The sequence below is a fragment of the Aphelocoma coerulescens genome (assembly GCF_041296385.1).
Source record: "Aphelocoma coerulescens isolate FSJ_1873_10779 chromosome W unlocalized genomic scaffold, UR_Acoe_1.0 ChrW_unloc_scaf_4, whole genome shotgun sequence".
Taxonomy (NCBI): Eukaryota; Metazoa; Chordata; class Aves; order Passeriformes; family Corvidae; genus Aphelocoma; species Aphelocoma coerulescens.
In genome coordinates, this window is record NW_027184083.1 from 340,444 (window position 1) to 354,464 (window position 14,021).

Here is a 14,021-nt window from a genome sequence, read left to right on the forward strand (position 1 = left end):
AAGCTCTAATTCTCAATATAATGTTCAGCATGCAGAGAGTATGATTCTTACCCAATAGGCATCCCTATGCAGGAGAAGACACGTTCAGCCCATCAACTGATCCCAGCAGTTATGATGGAGTCTTCCCTAACTTTTCCCCCATTCTTATTTTTATACTATTTCTTTGTGTTTAGGTGGATCTTGAGTGACTCTAGTCATGCATACCTTTGTTACTGACTGGTGTAAAATGCTCTAGCTTTGCTTTTAAAGATACAGTCAAAAAGAATATAGAGCGCATGCCCAGTGAGGGGTCGTCATACCTTGGAGGTAGGTAACTTTGGGATGGTGGTGTGCATTATTATTAGGCTTTAATGAAGCAAGTTCATCTAAGGAGAGGGATTTCCCCACAGTTGCTGTCTCAGCAGTAGGACATCTTCCCCTATTGCCCCGGTTGACAGGTGTTATGTGGTTTATCAGCTGTAAAGTATCATTGAGTTCCCTTCCCTGCAAGGATTTCCACAGAGTCTGGCCACAGTGTCTCCACTCTGCTCCACCCTCCATTCCATCATCCTTAGCAGGTGTGTGGGTATGGGCAATCATCATGGAATAGGTTTCAAGTCATGCCAACCACATTCCATCCAGGGAGCGACAACTGTGATTTACCATATAATTCCCATACTGTTATAACTCCTGTTAAGATGCCAATACAACTCTTCAGTTTCTTCTAATTGTATCCCCAGTTACCTGTCCACAGGGTCCTCAGTCATTTTCCCACAGGCTCCAAGGACTTAGTTGTGTTCAGTACTACTAGGAAGCATCTAGCTCTTGGAGTCATGGTTTTGAAAAGCTGCTGTATTCTTCCTTTTCCCAGACTGTTAGAGAAAAGGTTCTTATCTGGGAAGCCTGGACACAGGTGGTGGCCTGCCACTTACCACCTTACACATCCTGTATATATATATTCATGTATAATTTCGTTTCTAGCTTCTTGTGGGAAGAAGTGAATGTGTTTGAAAACCAATATTATTTACTATGGTGCTAAATAGAGACAGTTCCAAGAGGTTTCAAGTTTGCCATGAAAGGAGTTTAAATATAATAGAATCATAAAATAGAATCATAGAATATGCTGAGTTGGAAGGCACCCATCAGGATCATCTAGTCCAACTCCTGGCCCCACACAGAACACCTCAAGAATGACACTACGTGCCTAAGAGCATTGTCCAAATGCTTCTTGAACTCTGTCAGGCTTGGTGCTGTGACCACTTCCCTGGAGAGCCTGTTCCAGTGCTCAACCACCCTCTGGGTGAAAAACTTTTTCCTGATATCTAACATAAACCTCCCCTGAAACAATTTCAGGCCATTTTCTTGAGTCCTGTCACTGGTCACCAGAGAGAAGAGATCAGTGCCTGCCCCTCCGCTTCCCATTGTGAGGATGTTGAAGACCATCATGAGGTTTCCCCTCAGTCTCCTCTTCTCCAGGCTGAACAAATCAAGTGATCTCAGCTGCTCCTCATAAGGCTTCCCCTCCAAACCCTTCACCATCCTTGCGGCCCTCCTTTGGATGTTCACCAATAGCTTAATGTCTTTTATATTGTTGTGCCCAAAACTGCACACAGTACTCAAGGTGAGGCCACACCAGTGCAGAGTAGAGCTGGACAATCACCTCCTTTGACTGGCTGGTGATGCTGGGCTTGATGCACCCCAGGACACAGTTGGCCCTCCTGGCTGCCAGGGCACTGCTGACTCATATTCAACTTGCCATGGACCAGGACCCCCAGGTGCCTTTGCCCAATGCTGCTCTCCAGCCTCTTGTTGCTCAGTCTATACACACATCCAGGGTTGCCCCATTCCAGGTGCAGAATCTGGCACTTGCCCTTGTTAAACTTCATATGGTTGGTGATTTGTTGAGGTCTCTCTGCAGGGCCTCTGTGCCCTCAAGGGATTCGACAGAAAACTTACTTAGTATTCCTTTGAGATCTGCATCCAAGTCATTAATGAAGATATTGACGACAACTCGGCCTAGGATGGAGCCCTGGGGAACCCTACTAGTGACCAGACTCTAGTCGGATGCAACCCCATTGACTATAACTCTTTGTGCCTGACTCCTGAACCAGTTGTTCACCCATCACATAACATGGTTATCCAGCTGTGTGCTGGACATTTTGTCCAGAAGGATACTATGCAACACAATATCAAAAGCTTTACTGAAATAAAAAAAAATGCATCTACTGGCTTCCCTTGATAAACTCGGTGGGTTACCCTGTCGTAGAAGGAAATCAGGTTCAACAAGCAGGACTTTCTCCTTATGAAGCCATGATGGCTGTGACCAATCACTGCTTTGTCCTCCATGTGTCAATACCTCCCAGAATAATATTTTCCATTATTTTACCAGTCACTGAACTGAGACTGACAGACCTGTAGTTTCCAGGGTCCTTCTTGCCTTGAGAATCGGGACAATGTTAGCCAGCTTCCAGTCAGCTGGTACCTCTCCAGATTCCCAAGACTACTCAAAAATCATCTTTTCATCAGTGCTGGAGCTGCCTGAATTGGCACTTTGTATATCTGAATCCTCTGCTATGCTGTACCATAGAGTACAAAACTGCCTGAATTAGCTTGCCTGCAAGTAGGCATAATGGAATGGACTCCGTATTTGAGGAACTTTGGTTTTCAGGGGGATTTCAGTGACAGTGAAAAATGCTGTGCTGACAGATACTGAAATTAAATCTTTCCAGTTAGCCAAAACCAAATAGATCCAGGTTGGGAAGTACAGACGTCTTCACTCCTCTCCAAGAGGGACTGGAGATTGAATTCTCTTACTCATTCAGTCCTCATTTTTTCTGAGATGGACTTTAACTCAGCTGGCCATGAGCTTTTTAGTTTTAATCATGAGGTAGACTGGTCCACTTGGAACTCAGCTGAAACTGTAAATGCGTTTCATACAACACCCCAAAGAGTCGTCACATGAAAATTGTTTTGGACTATGAGCAGCAGTCCTGCCACACCTGCTGCAATGTGAGTCCCTCCCATGGGCAAACAGTCCTCCCAAAACTGCTGCAGCGTGGGTCACTCTTCCACAGGGTGCAGTCCTCCAAGGACAGACTGTTCCAGCCTGGAAGCAAGGGCCCTCTCCACCGGATCTTCCACTAGATCACAGCCTCCTCCAGGCATCCACCCGCTCCAGCGTGAGCACGTCCCCCACGGGCTGCGGGTGGATCTCTGCATCCCCCATGGAACCCCATGGGCTGCAGGGGGACAACCTGCTTCACCATGGACTTCACCACAGCCTGCAGAGGCATCTCAGCTCTGATGCCTGGAGCACCTCCTCCCCCTCCTTCTTCACTGACCTTGGTGTCGCCATGTTGTTTTTCCCTCATGTTCTCACATCCTCCTCTTCTCTGACTAGAAGCAAAAAGCCCGGTAACTTTGTTTTGATTTTCTTCTTAAATATGTTATCACAGAGGCATTACCAACCTCTCTCATTGGCCCAGTTTTGGCCAGCAGCATGTCCATCTTTCAGTGCCATCAGGGATTGGCTCTGCTGCACATGGTGGAAACTTCCAGGAGGTTCTCACAGAAACCACTTCTGTGGCCCCCCCTGCTACCAAAAACCAGGCCGAGCAAAACCAATACGCCCACCCTCTGTATTATATTCCCAGTATCATCTATCATATAAGCCAGGTGTTGAAACCTGGTGTTTTCAGGGGTACTGTAAGCATACTAAACATGCTTCCAAAGTTTTTTCTAGGTTTCCCTAGGTTTCAGCCATTCAAAACACTGGCATGTTCTCTGTTCCCTCTGAATGTGAGTGGGAATGGACTCACCTGACAGTCAGTGAACAGACTGCAGAACTTTTAGCTAAATTATTCTGTTTCATTTTCTTTCTCAACAGGATCCAACAGCTGCATCTATTTTGGACAGAGATTGTGGTAAAAGAGAAGGAGAGACTGTAGCCATGGACTATAAGCCATCCCCACTTCAAGTGAAAGTAGGTGAGTCTTTGCTGATGGAAAGTGAAAAGGCTGAATCCAAGGTCTGAAATATGGTGAGGTGCTTGTGGGACCATATGCAGATCTTCATGTATGTGGCTGAGCATGCCAGCTCAGCTCAGACAACTCCAGAGCACTTTATCAGTGTGATTCTTCTGCAAACATGCAAGGACACTTTATTTTGGGCTGTGGTAGATGAAGACAACTATGCCTTGAAAGGAAGACATAGCTCTTTAAACCAACAGATTTTTATCACGCTAAGATCAAGGCTTTGGACAGGAAAATAATGAAGATAATATAGAGGGACTGTATAGAAGAGAAGACAGGACAACTGCAAACAAAAGGGAAAGGATCAGAGACTTGGACTACCAGGAAAAGCAGTGTTACTGTAAGCTGGAGGGTTTGTAAAGGTTCACATAGAAATGCTCGTGCTGTTTCTTAGCAATATTTTTGAAGTTCTGGAAGCAGAATTATATTAGCACAATACTCTGTTTCCTCACAAGGCTAGTGCTTACAAGAGGACAGCAATCCACACATGACTGTCCTGTCTCCAAAATCTGAGCCACTATTGTAACACAGAGACTTAAAGACCTGACAAGGGACAGATCAAAAGAATAGTGTAGGTTTTGCTCAGAGCATGGATAAAAAAATGTGAATCTAAGTCTTGAAAATTTCACATAGGAGTAGGAAGCAGTGCCCTGGTTATCCTTCACATCAGAACAAATGACATTGACAGGATGCTGCTGGAGCTGGTTGAGGTTGACCTGTTGGAGTGGGTCCAGAGGAGAGCCACAAAAATGGTCACAGGGATGGAACACCTCTCCCATGAGGAAAGGTTGAGAGTTGGGGTTGTTTATCCTGGAGAACAAAAGACTCTGGGGAGACCTTATTGCAGCCTTTCAATACTAAAAGGGGTCTTATAAGAAAGATGGGGACAGACTTTTTAATAGGGCCTTTAGCAACAGAACCCAGGATAATGGTTTTAAAGAGGGTAGATTCACACTAGATATAAGGATGAATTTTTTTTATGATGAGGGTGGTAAACCACTAGAACAGGTTGCCAAGAGGTTGTAAATGCCCCATCCCAGGAAACATTCAAGGTCAGATTGGATGGGGCTCTGAGCAACTTGGTCTAGTTGAAGATGTCCCTGCTCATTGCAGGAGGCTTGGATTAGATGACCTTTAAAGGTCCCTTCCAACCCAAACCATTCAATGATTGTATGCCATGCTAGGTAAGCCTCTGAAAAAGTGGGTGCCCAGATGTTCAGTGGAATAGCTCTGGCCACTACCAAATGAGTGACAGGGAAGGTCAGCAAACAGCTAAGGTTTGAAGATATGGGGAAGTTTGGGCATTGGTGTATAATTATGAAGACATGTTCTCTGATAGATAGGTTTTACCTAAGGACCTGGAGTACTACTGCAAACATTGGTGTTGGCCTCATTTCTAAGAGAAACATTAAAGAAACACCAGGAAAAAGCTGGGAGGTGCTTGTGAAGTCTCAAGGCTCTGCCTGAGTATGTGGTAAATTGAATAATCAGACAAATCTGGTCATGGCAGTGCAGAAAGGAATGTCACAGAGTAGACCCATGGACAACAAAGGAAAAGAAAGTGGTTGAATAAGCAAGATCTTGCTGGAAGAGTGACTAGGGAGGAGAAGTCAGAAAGTTGAATATGTAAGTGTAGCAAGATTATGCAGCAAAGTGGAGGACCTTGAGCTACTGATACAGGATAGGAGTGAGTGCATTGGAACAGTAGATCTTTCCTGCAATGTCAGTGATGAGCACTCTGAAACCAGTGGCTGCTTTTCAGGAAAAGACAGGGAGCAGCAGTGTGTGTTAATGACAGCACAACTCACAGTTTAGTAAAAGATTATCACTTCCAGCATGCCATATGCCACCATGATATTTTTCACTGCCAAAAGAGTTCTGTAATGTTATCAGAGAGATAATTGCTACTGCAGCAGTTGTTTTCTATAATTTAACATCAGGAATCATGTTGGAGAGCAATTAATACTATGATTGGTAAGTCTGAGATGTTCTTGTATTTCTAGGCACTAAAAATAAAAATATTCTCCAGAAATTCACTAACATGTCAGGAAATGGTGCTATTTTAGACTTGGCTTTGGTAAGTCATGAAGATGCTATAGAAGACCTGGTCATAGGAAATAGCTTTGGATTCAAGGACAAGTTCAATCCATGAAAATTAAATGAAAATGTAATTTGAGGTAGATCTATAACAAAAATAAGTTTTTGTCATGGGTTAGCTAGCATAGTCCCAGAAGTGATGTTCTTGCAAAGGGGTGCTTACAGCTTCCTCTATGACCTGACAGAACCTATCAGATGGCCAGTTTGAATATGGACAATTCTTTAAGCCACTTAAAGTTGTGACCGCCTCTGTGATCCACACTTAAGAATAGTAAACTCCGAGGCAGAACCTCTCTGTCTCGTTTCCAGTGCTGGGACAGGTGGCTGCGGGCCCCGTGCGGGGGGCCAGTGGGCCCGGCCCAGGCCCTGTTTGGGCCAGGCCGGGTGAAGCCACGGCCATCCTGGAGTCGATGGGCCCTGTTCCACCTGCAGAAACCCCCCCAGCAGGGCTGTGGGCAGCTGTAGAGGCTCGGCTCCCCCCCGCCTCCACTGCAGCCAAGGCCAAGATTTCAGCCAAAGCGGAACCGCTGTCTGGCAGAGTTCATGTGACCAACAGTGATAAGCCACATTCCAGCTGCAAGGCCTAGGTGAGATTAACCCTTTTATTGCTGTGAAGAGCTGAAAACCTGAGGGAAGAGAAAGAGGAGATGCTTAAAGCTAAAATTCTGTTGTGAAGCTATGATATGTCAGAGTATCTGTTGTAATTTCATGAAAGCATGGGGGGTGGAGCGTTCAACTCGTAAGCAAAAGCAGCTGTAATTTCATGAGAGGTTTGAACAGGGAGAGATGGAAGCGATGAGGACTTTAGCTCCAAATGGGAAAAGAGAAAACCTCAGTTCCTAGAAATGATCCCAGAGATTTCTTAGAGATTAAATGCTCCCAGAGATGGGTAAAGAGAACCTTTGTTTCTGAATGGCTCAACCTTAAAATTGTACCCCAAAAAACTTCAAGAGTGGACCCTTGAAAGCAGTTGTGGGAAAAGCTGCAAGTTGGGGGGAAGGGACTCACATGCGAACAGACTCCTCTTCCTAAATGGACTGAACAAAGTTATTTAGAAGTAAGTGGCTATCTCGTTGTGATAATGTTTTCATAGCATGAACAAGAAAGACTCCTCTTCCTAAATAGACTAAACAAAGTTATTATGTAAGTAATAAACAGACTGAACATCTAAAAGTTTGTCCTTTTACATTGTCACTTAGAGAAGGGAGGAAGGTGAGGGGAGGAGAAGAGATCTGAAGGTGTGGTATAATTTTTTTTTTCTTCTTTTAAGTCTGTTAATAAACTTCTTTATATCCTTTCAAGTTTGGTGCCTGCTTTGCTTTTCTCCTAATTCTTATCTCACAGAAGATAAACAGTAATGAGTATTTTAGACCAAACCACTACAGTTTTATAAACTAAGAGTTCAAGCAGAGTCAGGAGATTAAAAAGCCCAGGAACTCAAACACATCAGGTAGAGTTGAAGGAGAAAGTATCAGAAAAAAGGACATTGCTAATGTAGTTCTCCAACAGCCATTTCATTTATATGTTCATTAATGACTTTGACACAAAAAACAAGAGTTGGCAAAGAAAATTTAATCGTAACAGCAATGATGAAGTTGCAATAAGAAGACCAAGGGCAATCAAAAGAGAGTTCAGGGCCTTTGGACAACTGGTTAAGGGATCAGGAGCACAAGTATTTTTTTCCTCTATCCTTCCAGTTGCAAGGAATGATGTTGGAAGAAACAGGAAGAGCCAGCTGATCAATACCTGGCTATGTGACTGCTGTCACCAGCAGAATTTGGGTTTTTTTGGCCACGGGTTGGTCTACATAATACCAGGCCTACTGGAGACAGAAATATTCTATAAGCAGCTGGGAGGAGTCTCACAATCAGTAGCCCTTATTCTCAGTGGGGACTTCAACCTACCAGATGTCTGATGGAAATACAATACAGGAGAGAGGAAACAGTCTCTTAGAATGTGTGGACAATAAGTTTGTGACAGCTGGTAACTAGGGGAGGTGTACCACTTGTATTAGTTTTAAAACAAACCAGTGGGAGGCACCAAGTCAGAATAACAATTTAATGGAAATTAAAGAAAAGGAAAAAAAAAGTAAAAGAAAACACTGGTTCAAACTGACAGAGTCAAGATACAACCTGAATCCCTGTTAGGTAGGGTGGTGGTAGCAGTCTGGTAGAATGGTGGCTGCAATCCTCTGAAGTGGTGATCCTGTAGTAGAAGGGGTCTGCTCTTCCTCAGAAAGTCCAGTGGTGGCTGTGTAGCTCCTGTCCTCTGGAAATCCAGTGGAAAGGGTTGTCTTTGGTGTTCAGAGTCCCAGATTATATCCACGATGGGATGCTTGGTTCCTCCCTCTGGGTGGAGCATCTCACAATGGGGTAATGAGTCATGAGGCCAAGTGTTGATGAGGCTCATTAACAGAAGATAGTCCAGAGGGAGTTATCTCTGAGTCATGAGGCAGGACAATGATGGACCATTAACAGCAAGATAGTCTGGGGGGAGGAGGCAAGGAAACACTGCCCCACCTGATTTCCACAGCTCATGAGGATGGTAATAGAATACACTGCAACCCAGGACACCACTGGACCTGCTGTTTGTGAACAGAGGACGTGAGTAATGTGATGGCTGGAGGACATCTTGGACACAGTGATCATGAAACTATTGAGTTTTCAATTCTCAGAGAAGTAAGAAGGGGGGTCAGCAAAACTTCTACCTTGGACTTTTGGAGGGCAGACTTTGGCCTCTTTAGGGGCCTGGTTGACAGAATCCTTTGTGAGGCAGTCCTGAAGGGCAAAGGAGTCCAGGAAGGCTGGGCATTCTTCAAGCAGGAAATCTTAAAAGGCACAGGAGCAGGCTGTCCTATGCCAAAAGACAAGCCTGCAGGGAAGAAGATCAGCCTGGCTAAACATAGAGTTTTTGCTGGAACACAGGAGGGACAGAAGAGAGTTTATGACCTCTGGAAGAAGGGACAGGCAACTCAGGAGGACTACAAAGATGTCATTAGGTTATGCAGGGAGAAAGCCCAACAATAACTTAATTGCACCACTACAGTAAAAGACAATTAAAAATTGTTTCTATAAATACATTCACAAGAAAAGGAGGGCTAAGGAGAATCTCCATCTTTTATTGGATGCAGGGGGAAATGTAGTGACAAAGGATGAGGGGAAGGCTGAGATATTTAATGCCTTCTTTGCCTGAGTCTTTAATAGTAAGACCAGTTGTGAGTATCCAGCCTGCTGAGCTGGAAGAGAAAGACAGGGAGCAGAATGAAGCCTCTATAATCTAAGGGAAAATGGTCAGTGACCTGCCACACCACTTAGACACACACAAGTCTATGGGGCCAGATGGGATCCACCCAAGAGTACTGAGGAAGCTGGCAGAAGTGCTCACCAAGCCCCTTTCAATCATTTCCCAGCTGTCCTGACTAAATGGGGAGGTCCCAGTTGACTGGAGGTTGGCCAATGTGATGCCTATCTAAAAGAAGGGCTGGAAGAAGGATCCAGGGAACTACAGCCCTGTCAGCCTGACCTTGGTGCCAGGGAAGGTCATGGAGCAGATCATCCTGAGTGCCATCATGCAAGCACGTACAGGACAACCAGCTGATCAGGCCCAGTCAGCATGGTTTTAGGAAAGGCAGATGCTGCTTGACCAATTTGATCTCCTTCTATGACAGGGTGACCCATTTAGTGGATGAGGGAAAGCCTGTGGACTTTGTTTACCTTTGTTTACCTGTAAAGCCTCTGTCACTGTCTCACACAGCATTCTCCTGGAGAAACTGTCTACTTGTGGCTTGGATGGGCATACTCTTTTCTGGGTAAAAAACTGGCTAGATGGCCAGGCCAAAAGTGTTGTGGTGAATGGCATCAAATCCATCTAGCGGATGATCACAAGTTGTGTTCCTCAGGGCTCCGTATTGGGGCCAATTCTGTTTAATATCTATCAATGATAGATGTCCACAGAAGGGCAATGAAACTAGTGAAGGGTCTGGAGAGCAAGACTTATGAGGAGCAGCTGAGGGAGCTTGAGTTGTTGAGCCTGGAGAAAAGGAGGCTCTGGGGAAACCTTATAGCTCTCTATCTGAAAGGAGGTTGTAGCAAGGTGAGGGCCCATCTCTTCTCCTAAGTAACGAGTGAAAAGGAGTTATATCTCATTTAGCCAAGAATCTTGTGGTCCCCTGAACTTTGTAAGGAGCTGTGCCCTAGTTAGCTAAGGAATTTATGGCTTTTTGGACTTTTTAATTTTAGCTGGTTTTGCTTACGTGGGTTTAACTTAGTGTCAGTAGAACAAGATAAAGAACCTAAGAAAATTAAGGAACAGCTGAGCTTGCACCTGCAGGAAATAACTCCAGAGACTTACACACCACAGAAAACTTAATCAATAGAGGGTTATTTAGCTAGGGAAGCAAATTCAATAAAGAATTGTTTAGGTAAGAGGAGTTTTGGGTTGTCTTTAACTAAAGATACATGTAGTGTCTTAGTGACTTAGAACAATAAGATAAGAAACTAGAAGTCAGCAGAAGTAAATTATGCATGCGCTGGAAGCTGCCAACATGGAAGAGTCATCCAAAGGGCAGGCGATGAAGACCATAATGAAGACCCTCTGATGAAGTAACAAAGCCCCCTACTCAAAATAATACCGGCGAAAAAGACACTAGATGACAGCCTTGGCCCATGAAAGAACAGCAAGATAAACTTGGAGATGGCACCTCTGGTGTAATAGACTGGGCGGACCATGGGAGGGACTGTAAAGAAATCCTAAGTGTTACAATGTATTTAAACCCCAGGAAACTGTGTCTCATTGGACAGGCTCATGGCAAAAAAATCCCAGTATGTCTCCAGCACTGTAATAAAGGAATGTTTGATCTAACAGAATTTTGCTGTTGGATTTGAGTTCTTTAATTCACAAGGATAGGACAAGAGGAAATGGCCTCAAGTGGTGCCAGGGGAGGTTTAGACTGTATATTAGGAAAAATTTCCTCACTGAAAGGGTTATCAAGCATTGGAAGAGGCTGCCCAGGGAAATGGTTGAGTCACCATCCCTGGAGGTATTTAAAAGATGTGTAGACATGGCACTTAGGGGAAGGAAAAACAGTTGTGATATTATTGCAGATTAGTTAGAGGAGAAATAGAGGGGCAAGAAGGGAAGAGATAAATGAAACACTGTAGCTGACACAGGCTCAGATAAACAGCAAAGCTGTTAAGAGAAACTGGAACAGCAATTCACTGGAGTTCAGCAGCCTTTTCATTACAGTTATTACTATTATTATCATTAGTGTTATATTTTACTTTATTTCAATTATTAAATTGTACTTATCTCAACCCAGGAGTTTTACTTTTTTTTTTCTGATTCTCCTCCACATCCCACTGGGGAGGGAGGGGAGGGGGGAGTGAATGAGTGAGTTCATGGTACTCACTGTCTGGAGTTAAACCATGACACAGTGTAAAACCCAGCTATGCACAGCAGAGTCCCAGTGTGCCAGGTACAGTAAGTGATGCAGCTAGTTCTTAATGTGTCAGGGAGATGTACAGCATTAAACAGTGAGGAAGTTGGATAGAACCAGTAGCAGCAACAAACTAAGCATATTTTTTTTTCCAGTTAGCACAGACTTCATCATGTCCATTGATTTTGGTTTACTTACCACACAAAGGAAATAACAATGATTCATAACTACCAAGACATAACTAGGGTTTTAAGGCAATTCTACCATAAATCCAAAGCCATCATGTTATGTTTGTTGTAACTTCAAATTTTTCTACCTTCTGCTCTGAATGCAAGATAATCCCTGCTTTTTCCAAACAACCAAATACCCTCTTCTTTGCTCTCTGCCATGAAACTGGTACAATCAAGACAGCAGGTATTGATATCTCCTAAAGGAATTATGCAGTTCTCCCATCTAGCTCAATATCCTGAAATTCAAGAGCTTAAAAGTGCTTTCTGCCATGAGTAAATGGCCAGCTGGCTATAAGAAGAGAGTTTAATCACATCATGTGTTTCAGAGCTGCAGGCTGATGGCAGCCTCTTCACTGCTAAGGAGCTGCTAAGTAACACCAGCCCCACCATGCCAGAATACAGCCTCTCTCAGCTCCCCCATCAATACCCAGCCTGAAAGTAAGAGTAGATTTTCAAAAAAGAAAGATTTTATGTGGTTTATTTTAAATACTGGTTGTTGGACTAGAAATTTGGGAGAAAAAATAAATAGTAAAAGTGAGAGAATTGTATAAATTGATCTGAAAAGCAGTGTTTGACATATTAAATGACACTGTGCTAAAAACGTCTTGAACAAGGCTAGCATATTTAATTTTTAAAGTGATGCTTTCAGGCATGCGTAGTTTAAGTCCAGAATGGAGGCCACTTTTTAAAATCAAGATTTTCAGGTTTTGCTTACAATTAAAAAACCCGCAAACAATCAACAGGTATCTTGGGTTTAAAGTCTCTAGTAAACCCTAGAACTATTTTTTTTTAAACTTCACTTAAAGAATATGTAAATGGTAATTTCAAAACTATTCACAAAATTCATGTCTAATTTTCAAGGTTATTTTGGCTATAAAAAGTTTGGGAGGCTCAAGTCACAAAACAGCTGTGCCTTTTTTAGCTATACACTTTCAGAACATGGAAGACTCAAGTTTGATTCCTTTTTCTGCCTGAATTATTTAACTACTAGGCTGAAATGTGGCTTTATGCAGCCTCTGATCTGTGGAGCAGGGCATGAAGCAATTGCAAAATACGAAAACAAAACTTTGACATAAATATTTCTGTGCAGGCAAATATTATGTTTTTAGTGCTTCCCAGATCACATAGCTGACTCACTTCTGCCTATGTGCAGAAGAGCAACAATACACTTGAAGTCCTTGGATTCGGCTTGAGCCTTTTGAGTTTTACTATACTTCATTGGAAGGGGATGATCAGTAACACAAGGAGGTGATCTTGGCTCCTTTGTTGCCAATGTTCTTCTTTCTAACTGCAATTCATAGGTACCTGGGAGTTTCCACCTCGCTAGAAAGTGGTGTCATGGCCACATTAGAAAAGGCTATGGCTGCTTTGGGTCTCATTGACTAGATGAAGTATCTCCAAGAGGTCTCCAGGACATTAATCTGAAATAGAACCAGGATGTAATCTCTGCTTCAGAGCAAGGCAAGAGGGAGAAAAGGAAAAGGGCAGGAATAAATAGGAAAAAGTGCTAACTGTCTGCATTTGCCTGGTAATGACCATCAGATGGGAGATGACCAAAATAATCTGGAGAGTTGTAAAATGAGTGGAAAGGCTTCATATGAAACCTCCTCTGTGCTAGTGAGGAATTATATGAATGTGGCTGAATTGGCAGTAAATTGTCTGTAGCATTTAGTGAGTGCTTAATTTCCAATCTCTTTGTTTTCTCACCTTAATTACATTAAGGGAAACCTTTTTCTCCATGAGGATAATCAAACACTGGAAAACTTCTCCCAGGGAGGTTGTGTCATATCTCCATCCTTGGAGATTTTTAAAATATGACTGAAGAAAGCTCTAAGCAGTCCAGTCTGATCCCATAACTGATCCTGTTGTCCCAAACATGGGTTCATTACCTGGTGTGCAATGCCAATTCACACACTGATAACAAAGTATTTCCATTTTTATTCTAGTTTGTGTAAAGTAGGGAGCTGAGTGGCAACCCACAAAAGGCTGACTCTCAGATCATCAAAACTTACACTATTTATACATTTTAAAAACAAAGGCATCAGCATTCATTAGTTACAAATTACACAGCTTTATCATTAATTAGTACTCAAACCCTAAGTTGCCAGTTATATCTCTCACTTCTCATGGTAATTAGTCTGCATGTGCAGTTCTTTCCTCCATTTGAGTTGGGGGTCCATTTTGAGTAGGTGGTCAATTGGTCAGTGGTTGTGATCTCCCCTGATGGAATTGCCTTTCCTCCAGTTACTG

The 14,021-nt window shown here is 43.3% G+C and overlaps 1 protein-coding gene across 1 annotated transcript in view; it reads left to right on the forward strand.

The window, feature by feature from the left end:
- Nucleotides 1-14,021, forward strand: part of LOC138102887 (protein FAM219A-like) — a 279,179-nt gene that overhangs the window by 179,280 nt on the left and 85,878 nt on the right. Inside the window, exon 2 of the mRNA XM_069000657.1 lies at nucleotides 3,866-3,965. Within this exon, the coding sequence (XP_068856758.1) occupies nucleotides 3,866-3,965 (100 nt within the window). The remainder of the gene's footprint in view (nucleotides 1-3,865; nucleotides 3,966-14,021) is intronic.